Source organism: Carcharhinus amblyrhynchos, chromosome 27, assembly GCF_965287045.1.
Source record: "Carcharhinus amblyrhynchos chromosome 27, sCarAmb.v2.hapA, whole genome shotgun sequence".
In the NCBI taxonomy this organism is placed as follows: domain Eukaryota; kingdom Metazoa; phylum Chordata; class Chondrichthyes; order Carcharhiniformes; family Carcharhinidae; genus Carcharhinus; species Carcharhinus amblyrhynchos.
The window spans coordinates 18,516,164-18,528,257 of NC_137350.1; the positions used below are offsets into that span (position 1 = coordinate 18,516,164).

A 12,094-nucleotide genomic window follows, 5' to 3' on the forward strand; every position below is an offset into this window, starting at 1 on the left:
CAGTAAATCACTGAAAAAATTCACAGGAGTCAACTGATGAACTTCTAACACACAGAGTAACACATTTATTAAACAAGTGAACTATATTAAACCAGACATAAAGTTTAGAAATATCTCAATACAAACACAAAATCATGCAAATCTCACTATTCCTTCACTCCAGCTACTACTTTACGGACACATGCAAATTCAGAAAGAAAAAACAACTTATTGTTTCTACCTTATATTCTAATAATCAGGATAAGTATGCAGTACATGTAAACCAGCTGGTGAACTGTGGTCAAATGCACCAGACTCCAAAGTAAGTGACAGATTCAATGGATTGCTCAAAAACCCATCCAGACATTCACTACACTGTGAGTCAACTAATCTCACTGAAACTCTGCCTTTCATGAGGGTTTCCAATCTCCACAATTGAAGAAAGTGCCTTAGAATTCTCTTTAAGTGTCTCGCCACTCAGGCATCTTCAACCAGAAGCCACCTCCAAGGTTTCAAACTTGCCGTCTGAGATTCCTTTCCTTTGGATCTTGGCGTACACTCAAGCTTCATCTTCTAAGCACGCTTTCGTCTTCGACTGTTTCAAGCAGAACATCCCTTATCCGAAAGGGTGCCTTTGCACTTGCAAGTCACCAGCTTTCTGTTACCCCCTTGGATCTTCAGACTTCTCTCGAGCCCACTTTGTTTCAAGCCTGCTCCCCGCAGCGTTCTGTCTTTAATTCAAAGCCTATTGCTCTGCTCCTTTTTCTTAACTTTCCTTAACACAATTTGTTTCTGATCTCTGTCCTTGTTCCTTACCCGGGACCTGTTTCTGACCTGTTACTTGATTTCGGATCTTCCTGGTTTGGGACTTCCTCGCCGTCCCCGTCCCCATTTCGTGCTCCATGAGACGTGCTCCATGGCTCTTCTCTTCAGGTTATTGACCTGCAATTTTACACTGTTTCACTTTTCTTTCTCTTCTCCACATGCATGCAGAGTGGTTCCCACCTAAAGAGCTAAAGAAATGAACTGTGTGTGTGCACAGGACCAGTTCCTGGCTTGAAGTCAAGAGAAACTACTAACTCTGCATGTGTGGTCATTTGTCATCTGACACATGCACAGAAAACAGGAATGTGAAAAAGATTCAAACTAAGCATTATGGCCACTTCCTGGCCGGCAAAGGCCATAATCTCTGACTGCTGATTTAAATTAAGAATCTCATTTTGTCGTGTGAAATCTCAAATGGTTCACTGTTCTTGGGGGTGGAGGAAATGCGGTGGGGGTTTGCAATGGGGTACAAGACTTGCCATCCTTATAGTTGATTGCCCTGTGTATGACTCCACGAGAAAGGGAAGATAGAGAAAAGGTGAAAGTGAGTGAGAGGTGATGCAAGAAGAGGATAAAGAAGGAAGGCAAGCTTGGCAGATAAGAAAAAGATGAGTGAGCAGGGATGTATAGAATGTTTGGGGACAGAGAGAACGACAGAGGGTCGCTGGTCCAAGAGGATGGTTTTGATGGTAGAGAGGTTGAACAGGGTAGGGGAGAACCTGAAAAAGAATTGCTGGAGGACAAGAGAGAAGGGGAGGAGTAAAAAGAAGAAGAAGGGAAGGTGCCAATGATAGAAAATGTAGTCAACAGAGAGTGAATGTTAAGATCAATGGAACAGTGGAGGGAATAATTGGTGGATAGTGAAAGACTGCAGATGCTGAGGAACAGGAAATCAAGTTAACATCGGGGAATGATCCAGCCAACCTTTGGGGAAAGGGAAATGAAGCTAATGGGCAAGGTTGGATTTCATCAGGATGATTTAAATATGATGGGTAAGATGTTTATCTTGGGAGTTACTTACAAAAAGGAGTGTATTGTGGATTGTAGCCAGTAGGCCTGGAAATGGTCACCCAAGTATATGGGGAAATTAAACTGATTTGATATTGACCTGTGAATTGGAAATGCTTCCAGCTTGTAGAGAGGTTTGGGAAGAGATTACAAACAGCCGTGGTAACTATCAATGGGACATTCAGCCACTAGTGGGCTCAAACAGAAGTATATTATGTTGAGTGGAAGTTACAATGAAAATGGTTAATTAAAGTGGTCATGTTCGCTCTTTTCCTGACAATCTTTGAGGGTGATTAAGAAAAGCGTGAAGATGGATGCTGTCACTTCTGTATATGAAGCATGCATCTCACCTTAAATTGAAAACTGGGATACGTAGCTATGTTTTGGTATAACTTGGGATTTATTTAGGTTTGGAAGTATGATTTGCCCATGGATGTTGAGCTGAAATCAGTTTACAAATTATTTACATCAGAATCAGGGTGATGGGTTTTTTCAGTGAACCGAAGAACAAAGTAGTAAAGCAAATCAATTTTTAAGTGGTAGTAAATGTGAAAATTTTGCAGCAATACAGGAATCATCTGGGTGGAGTCATTTCTGATACGTAAGGCAAAAGCTTTCCAAGTTGAAGAGGTAGAATAGTACAGTTAGGTAATGCAACATTGCAGCATCTCCGACAAGAATACTTTTGGAATGTTGCAATTACGTAATGTTTTTAAAATAATATAGATCTAATCAAATGGAACTGAAGATCTAATTATTTGATTCAATATTTTAAAGAAGCTCATTTTCAGATGTGAGGTTAGCATATAGAGAATAAAAGCAGTAAATGCAAAGGAAAGGCTAATGGCTGTAATTTTGCAGCAGCACCTGACACCAGCAGACAACATCATGGGTGGGATGGGAAATATTGGACAGTTATTAACAGTAGCTCTCTAAGTTTTCCTGTACTCACCTGTGTCAGGGTCAGAAAATCCCGCTCAGTGTTTTGGGGGTTACCATTCATCTGCGCACCTTTCTAGTCGATTGCCTTGAGGGGGAATGAGGAAATAACTAACAAAATAAAATTAAAATTGAATTTCCATATAGAAATAGAAGATAAGTGTATAACATGAAACTCATTGACAAGTGGCGAAAAATCAGCATTTGTTTTAAGTTAAAAAATTCCACTGACTTGAGATAGGATTGGAAGAAAATATTTCTTGCGGATCATCGAGCAGTGGTCTTGAGTTTGTATTGGTTGCTGTAATTCTCCATGCCTGCCAGTAGAGGGTGCAACAATAAGCTGGAATCTTGAACAATTGGCATATGTGTTTGTGACTGTTCAAATTGTCGCAAAAATGCAGGGATAATTGTTTTAAATAAGTTTTCAGGCTGTAGCAAGTAACAAAATGTGTCAGGTTTGTTTTTTTTTTGGTAGCATGTTATCTGTAAAACAGGAGGTTGTTGGTTCATTCCTGGTCCAGAGAACTGAACATATATTAATAGGCTGACATCTCAGTGGAGAATCGAGTGACTGATTCAGTGTGGAGTGTAACCTTTTCAGGTTTAACAAAGGTGCTCTCTGTCCTGTCAGATGGGCATTGAAGAAGCGCAGGGAAGTTCTGTTCTATAAAACAAGTGTTATATAATTGTTAATGATTAATGTTAAGGATTCAATTTCCAATTTACTTCACTTTGTGTGAAACTAAACAGTAATTAGTAGCATTCAAAGGTATTTGCTTACAAATCCATGGATTTGTTTGTAAATTGACTGCTTTACAAGAATGCCTTGGTTTACACATCATAGACTCCGAAAATTCTCCAAAGATGTTGAACTAAACTTATTTTCACAGCAAAGATAATGAAAATTAACAAAAGAGAAAGTTGTGATAAAATAGACCAGTGTCTCAAGGAAAGGAACAAAATAGAAATTAGATTGGAAGATGTATTTGAAAAAATAGCATACTATAGTAACGAACTAAAAACGAACAGATGTTGGCTATGAAGTTAAAACCTTATTGCAGGAAGGACATAAAAATACAGTTCAAGTTGAATGCTTGCACTTTTTCCTTGTGCTGGCAGTTTTTTCTCAAGTCATTTGTGTGGCTCATTAAAAAGGTGCTGATGTTGCATTACTGAACATTGCAATTGGCAGTGTTAGAGGAAGTGATTTGTTAGATTTTGTATTTGTTCTCAGAATTGTTAGTGTTAGATTTGTGAGATATGTAGTACATTCAGTTATGCACTGAAACTAATTAGAACTTGTCAGCACTGTCAATAAGCTGATTCCTCACTATTGAGCTCTTTTTTTCATTAAACGTAAGCAATCAGTATTAATCCCTATTTCTGTTACTTTATGTACATCACCTACCTGTTATCATAGTTTCACTTGATAAGCCTTCGATTAAATATATCACAAACTGCATTATGCAGCGCTAGCCTGGATATGAACTCGAACTTAAAAGGTAATGTGCAAATCATACTTCCAAATTCAGTAAGCAAACTAAAATTGCTGCAATATAAAAACAAATTACTAATTATATTAACATAAGATATTTTAAGTCAGTCTATTGCACACTACCCTTAGAAATGCATTCTTTATTCTTCACAGCAGTTATCAATAACATAGAACTATGTTGGTTGTCGCCTTCAAAAATTTTGTAGATTCTGGAACTTTCCCAGTAGATTGGAGAGTGGCACATATAACCCCACTATTTAAAAAAGGAAGGAGAAAGAAGACAGGTTATTAAGACCAGTTAGCCTGAAATCAGTTTGAGCCTGTTGTAAAGGATGTAATAACAGGACACTTAAAAGGCTGGGATTTTCCACAATATCGGCAAAGCTAACGTCAGATGAGAAAAGCAGCAAAGAAACCACCGATGTCATTGGCAGCTTTCTCTGCCACATAGAGCAGCACTTTGAAAAACGAAGTGCAAGCCGTATCACTAGGAGTATGGCCTTTAATTTGCCTGCCTTGTCTGCAAGTTAGAAGCACAAGGATTGAGTCACTATCTTTAAAGGTCACCCCAGGACAGAGTGAGTGAACCAGTTCACTCTAGTACACGCCTCCCCAAATGCTTCACTCACCTAGGCTGTCCTGGAGGTCTGCTTGCCAGGTGCACGCCTTTGGAAACCAGACGTTATTTGTATCATTCTGCCATTTGCGCAGATACACCGTCACAAAATGTGGCTTTGCAGTTTTGTAGTATTTTCTGCTCCTGTCGCCAAACCTACCCAACACGAATGGGAGCGGAAAACCCCATCCAAAGTCAGCATAGATTTATGAAAGGGAAATCATGTTTGACAAGCCAACTGGAGTTTTTGAGGATGTAACCAGTAGAATCAATAAGGGAGAACCAGTCGATGTGTTGTATTTGGATTTTCAGTGATCCTTTGATAACATCCCACATTTGCGGTCAAGACTAAAAAAACTTGGCATTGGGGGTGATATGTCGGCATGGATTGAGAATTGGTTAGCAGACAGGAAACAGTGAGTTAGAATAAAGTGTTCTTCTTGGAGTTGCAGGCAGTGACTAATAAAGGGACAACAGTGAAGTTCACCAGACTGATTCTATGATGACAGGACTGTTCACAAAGACAGATTGGGTCAACCAGGCCTGTAGTTACAGGAGTTTATAAGAATGAGAATCCTAGTGCAAAATTCTAACAGGACTGGACACACTGGATGTAGGGATGATGAGACTTCTTGCTGGTGGAGGGTGATTTTTGACCAAGTGGTCACAGTCTTGAGGTATGGGGTAAACAATTTAGAAACGATATGAGGAGAAATCTCTGCACTCGGAGCGCTGAACCTGTGGAATTCTCTCAACAGAGAAGGTTGTGGAGGCCAAGTCACTGAATTTATTAAAGAGGGAAATAGATTTCTAGACCCATGAAGCAGCAAGGGGTATGGGGGGGGGGGGGGGGGAGAGGGATTATGGCATTGAGAGTGAGGATCAACCTGATCTTATTGAATGGTGGAGCAGCATGAGGGACTGAATGGCTTTTCCTGCTCCTATTTTCTATCTTTCTATTAATGTGAGTGCTATAGATTTTTATTTTCTGACTAGTTGAATAAATATTGCGCTAAAACTTACCTCACATCTTTAGGCTCCAACGGAGAAGCAGTTGAGATACAAGGAAAAGGTGACAGAACTTCGAAAGAAACGCAATTCTGGATTGACCAAAGAGCAAAAAGAAAAATATATGGTAAGGTTTCTGTGAAAGTTGTCTGATAGATTTTATTTCTTTGAACCGCAAGCTGAATCTATTTCTCACTGAGGTCAAGATCATCTTGTACAAATTTTAGGTATGTGACATTAATTATGGCCAGAGAGATCCTTTGCTAGCTGAAAGGAGTCGGTGAGGAGTTTGTAGATTTTTTAATCCGTTTTTCAATCGAGTTTCTTGCCTCTGTCAGAAGATTGTGGGTGTGATGGGGAGTGTAAATATTGTGATGAACAATGCATTGCAGTTGAGTGAAACATATTGCACGGGCTAGAGTGCCATTTTCCTGCTCGTCGTATGTTTGTGACGCTGTGATCCTGTTTGTTCTTGCATGCAGTGAAATGGGATAGGAGAGGTTTTGTTAATTTCTCTTCCCCTTTAACTTGGCAGTGGTTATAATTATAGCAGTGTGCTTACAGTCTGTCAATTTCCAAACATGTCCTCATGACTCTCTTCAGTTTAGACCAGACAATTGAGCACTGTTTTATACTTCACAAGCTGCAATGTAGAACAAATATCATATAAATTTTTATCCTCGCAATTGACACAAGGTCATGGCTGCAATTTCCTACAAGTATTTCCTGAACATTACTAACCACAGAATCAGTGTGACATATTTATTTTTGAATTTGATTAATGTTAGCATAATCATAGTGATGCCAGCCAGGCTACACTTTCATTTGCTAAGTTATTTGGTGGCACTACAAAATAAAAGTCAGTTATCAAATGCAGATTAAATTTGAATATATAAAACAGAATTTTTTGGTGTATCAGCTAATTTGCAGTTCTGGGAAAGTTTAGGGTGCGTGGACCAGCTATTTTCCCCGAAGTATCCTGCTTGTACATTATTATACTGAAATAAACAGTAAGATTAGAGTAATAAACCAACTGAAGTGCCTTGTTATAGTGAAATATTACAAAATAAACACTTTATTTTTACATAAAGCTATTTTTGAACATATCTATCTCGTCCTCATCACTTTTTCCCCATTCTTTTTCTTTTTCTATTTCTTAATAACAATTCTTTTTACTTGAAATGGTAAAAGTAATTACCCAGATTAAAATTCTAAGTGCTAAGGCAAGAAATTATTTCTACATAATATTAAATGTAAGTTTTTATACATTTGATTGTTGATCCAGTTAGCTGGTTTAAAGATATGAGCTTAACAAATACTGGCAGGAAAATAATCCATTATTAAGGAAGTCTTAATACACTTTGAAAAGCATAAAATGATTAGAGAAAGTCAACATGGTTTTATGGAACAGAAATCCTGTTTGATGAATTTAGTTGAGATTTTATTTGAGATATATTGGCACAGATAGACATTTGGTTGACAGATGGAAACAGTAGGGTTAAATGAGGCATTTTCTAGCTGGCAAGCAGGGATCAGTCCTACTTACAGCCTATATTAATGATTTAAACGATGAGACAGTGCAAACTGTGAGGAGGACGCAAATAGGTGCAAAGCAATAAATATGTCTGTAGCTATTAAATCATTTTCAAGAATAATGGATTTGTTCACATTCCCAGATCAGTAAAAACATTAAATGACTGAAAGAGCTGGTGAACTCCAAATTCAACTGCAAACAAATTAGCTGAAAAGCATTTTAATCCACTACTTTTGTTTGCGCGTGTAAAGTCAGTGTCCTAAATATGGTGGTAAATTTACTACTGCAGAATTTTCTTGGTTACCTAAGAAAATTAGTGAAATGGCTGGTCTTCAAATCCTTTGAGCGAATGTATCTATCAAAAGTTAAGAGAATGCATTTGTGAGTAAGAACATAGACTATTTAACCTTGTAAGTCTATTTTGCTGTTCAGGTTGATCATAATGAATTTTATCTTTACTTTATTCATCTGTTTTGATTTTATATCCCTTAATACCCTTGTCTAATAAAATCTATTACACAGATTTCTGGTTCTCCATGTATATAAAATAAAATTATGTAACATATTCAGTGTCAACGGGACTATTAACTTAGGAACCTTAGTTGTGGAACATATTTTCTGGAAATTATTTATCGGTGTATCAAAGATGCTTTGTGGAAACTGAGTTTCAGAATTAGTCCATTTATTCACCTTAAACCTTAATACTTGACCTGTTTCATTTTGATAGCTGTTTAATTATGCCTGTAATATTTGTGTGGTTCCTAAACCCACAGGAGCACAGACAGATACACGGAAACACGAGAGAGCCACTCTTGGACAATCTTACGTCTGATTTTGACTTGGAATTATTCCGCAAAGCTCAAGCACGAGCCTCAGAGGATCTGGTATGGTGCATGCCTGTTTATCATGTGCTTTATCCATGGCACTGTTAATATAAAAAGATTATAGTAGATGTAAAAATGGTGTTCAATAATATGCATTGATATTCAATTCAGTTTTACCCAATAATCCATTTTGGCTAACGTTGTTTGTTTGGTTAAAAAGAAATTACCCAACAATGGATAATAACATTATAAAAATGGTGTCAGGGAGGTTGTATCATTGTGCAGTAGCTTTCCAGCTTGAAATTTAAAGTCTACTTGTCATGTTAAAGCTGGCTTTGAATTTAAACTCTAATCAATGATTTAAACTATTTCGGACCTAAATTTTAATGATTTTGTTGAAAATTTAATGAGAAAAATTGCTGGAAAACAAAAAGAATGTTGCCTCTAGTTTTCTGAGGCGGGGAGGGATTGGTAGCAAAACCGTCGAGAGAAGCAATATTCTCTGTTGATTTGAAACATTGCTTTAGTTGAAATGATTAATATTGATGTTACTGAGAAAGCTAACCTGAAAGGGCTGTGTAGTCGAGTCTAAATTGAGAAAGAGAATAATTTCCATAATAACATTACATGTAATTACAAAAATTATCTTGGTTGAAGATTGAATTCCTGATAGTGTTAACTTAGTTTCCTCACGTGGTTGGGTTTGATAACCAACTTGAACCTCTAGTGATTTCATCAGCACTTATTGCTTAAGCAGCAACATCAAAGGAAGAACAGATGTTAACATTAATTTTAGTTCTTTAAGTTTTAGATCGTGGATGCCATGATGGGTGTCTTTTCACCTTGAGATCTTGATTTAAATTCAGCCATGACTGACTGACATTATCCTCTGCTCCCTGCAAGAATATCCTGTAAAATGAGTTTAAACAGTTTCAACCCAGTTCTGGTAGCCACAGGTGACCATAATTTGACACAGGTTGTCATTAAGTTAGTAATGCTGAGAATCCAAAAGAAAATGTGATGGGGAAACCACACAACACACAATGCTGCAGTGTGAGGTTTAGAACAGGCAATGTATGAAAGCTTTTACACTGTAACTTTGAGTGCTTGATACAGACACTGGGTGGCAGTGTTGATGAAAAGTTCATGAACAAAATGCAAAATTTTAAACAGTAATTTTTCTTTGATTCCAGTATTGAATAATAGCATTTGTTTCCTGTCATTACAACTTTTTTTTTCTGCCTTGCTTCAAGAAAGAAAGCAAAATTGTGAATGCAAACTCGTTTCCTTCTACTCTCTGATGTAGCACCCTGATAACATATATAATTAGAACTTGCAACTATAATTGACAGTTTATGTTCCTATTCCGGTAAAATGTGAGGCTAATGGGTGAGCACAGATGGTGCCGCACTTGATTTACAGTGTCCATTTTCTTTCTTTACTATTAGGAGAAGTTAAGGTTACAAGGCCAAATTACGGAAGGTAGCAACATGATTAAGACCATAGTGTTTGGTCGATATGAGCTGGATACCTGGTACCATTCTCCATACCCTGAAGAGTATGCTCGTCTAGGGAGGCTGTACATGTGTGAGTTCTGTCTTAAATATATGAAAAGTCAGACCATCCTTCGCAGGCATATGGTAAGTTATTTGCCAACAAAAACAAATCATTGAATTGTCTTAGAGTTAATTTAGTGATAAGCAGTGCAGCATCTTTTGCAGGAGACAAGTGGTGAAGTATAGCAGTTATACAATACATGGAAATAAAATCTGAATGGGATATGGAATGAAAAAATCTATTTCTATTAACAATTCAAAAATTACTCAAAATATAATTGACTTCTTGTTTACAAAATGTTTTGGTAGTTTTAGTATATCAATTATCATATGTAAATTTAGCTGATGGTTGAGTTTTAAAGGTATGGCAGTTAAGAATTTTCTGTGACATCCTGTGTGTGTGTGTGCTGGTTAGTTTCTCATTCAAACTGAGCAGAATCTCCCAAGGAATAAAGTTCAGATTGAGGTGTTCAACCAAACAGCAGCAAATTACTGATCTGAGGCACAGATTCAGTCTTTCTTCTGGGCTGAAAGCATCAAGACTTCTTAACCAGTTACATGTATTGATTTGTCTATCCGATGGAAATCTATTTTTTCAAATGCCTCAACTTCTAATTGGTTGCAGTCATCCTCCCTGACAGACAGACAAATAGGCCTCCTCTGGCATTCCTAGCCGCATGAGGAATGTACATGCTGGTCCAACCAGATAATCTAAATCTACAGGAAGCAAAATTGAATTGACAAATACATCTCACAAAGAAAATTCTGAAAAAAGTTCAGTCCTCTCTTCATTCGTTAATCAGAAATTAATGTTGTTGGTCAGATAGTTAATCAGAGTAAAAGTATAAAATTAACTTATACCTTTGAAGGTTTTGCCACCTACAGAAGTAATTTTGACTGCTTAGAGCTGCTTTTCAATTTAGTAGAGAAATTATGTATTTAACATTTATTGTCAACTGGATAGCAAAATGACTGAAATGAAAGGTAAACATCGTTTCGAAAACTATTAGCATAACATATTGAATATTCAATTTTGTACGTTCTTTTAACATAGTCCAGGTGTATATAGTGTGTAATTATTCTGTTGTGAATGTTACTTTATAATTGGTTACTAATAAAAAGTAGTATTAATAGCAATCAGTAATTCCTAATAGAAATTGTGTCAAATTAACTCAAGGCAATAAAAGGCCCTGAAAAAAGTTGTTTTACAGATGTAATTATTTTTGAAAATGAATTATATTGATCAAGTGTCACAAACTGTGAAGACTTCTGCTCCTCTAGCATAGCCTATCATTGAGTATTTTCTGTTAGAGTTTTCAAGCTATTACCTGTCCATTTAGACAAGTCAAGGGAGTGTTGTATTTCGTTCTTGAAATGTACCTGACAGCAAGCTGTGAAACAATATTTTCTGTTTAGCCAACACTTGTAATCGTATAATTATGGAGTCTGCTTCTAAGGCAGTTCCTCAGGATCAAGGATGACTTGCTTCTATTCCGATTTGCTGAGCTCTGAGATGGATGCCAAGTCCAATGTGAGATATGCAGAGTTGCTACATGTAGAGCAGGTAGTATTTGGACAGTCAAGCAGATGATGCAAAGGATGACACAAAGATTGGCCAGGTGGTTGACAGGAGTGTCTTGGACTACAAGAAGATATGGACGGAATGGTCAAATGGGCAGATAATTGGCAAATGAAATTTAGCCCTGTAGAGTGTGAGGTGATGCACTTTGGAAGAAGTAATTTGACAAGGAAGCACTCGATGAATGATAGAACACTAGGAAGTTCTTTGGAACAAAGGGACCATGGCATGTTTGTCCACAGATCTCTGAAGGTGGAAAGGCATATTAGTTGGGTGGTGAAAAAAGCATATGGGACGCTTGCCTTTATTTATTGAGGCATTGGGCCCTATTTTATTGTTTTGATTCTAAGTTCTGGGTGAACTTGAAATTGGGAGTGTTTCAGATCTGACTTTTAGGTGTGTTGTTAGGCGCCCCCATATGCACGCTCTCTGCACCCCACCCCCCCCCAAAATCTCATGCAGAGAGCCGACGGATGATTGGCACTTACCTCCTCACTAACTTGAATGCCTGAATCAGGCTTTTGTAGAACATGTCTGTCTCATGCCACTTCTGGATGGGTGAACGTGATGGTAAGGGAGGAAGTGCCGGTAAGGTTGGGTGTGCAACCCATTCGGGCAATTTAAATGCACTTAAATGGCCGTTGGGCGTGGTCCCGATCATGGCTATTTTCGTACTTTGGTAAAGGGGGAACCAGCGCGGAAGAGGGTGCGGATCATGCTACTCGCTT

At 37.7% G+C, this 12,094-nt stretch overlaps 1 protein-coding gene across 3 annotated transcripts in view; it reads left to right on the plus strand.

Annotated features, from left to right (window-relative positions):
* The window catches only part of kat7b (K(lysine) acetyltransferase 7b), a 77,229-nt gene that overhangs the window by 44,886 nt on the left and 20,249 nt on the right, over nt 1–12,094 (plus strand). For all 3 annotated transcript variants that reach the window (XM_080213903.1, XM_080213905.1, XM_080213904.1), the window contains 3 exons: nt 5,902–6,000; nt 8,181–8,291; nt 9,680–9,871. In XM_080213903.1, the coding sequence (XP_080070029.1) occupies nt 5,902–6,000; nt 8,181–8,291; nt 9,680–9,871 (402 nt within the window). The remainder of the gene's footprint in view (nt 1–5,901; nt 6,001–8,180; nt 8,292–9,679; nt 9,872–12,094) is intronic.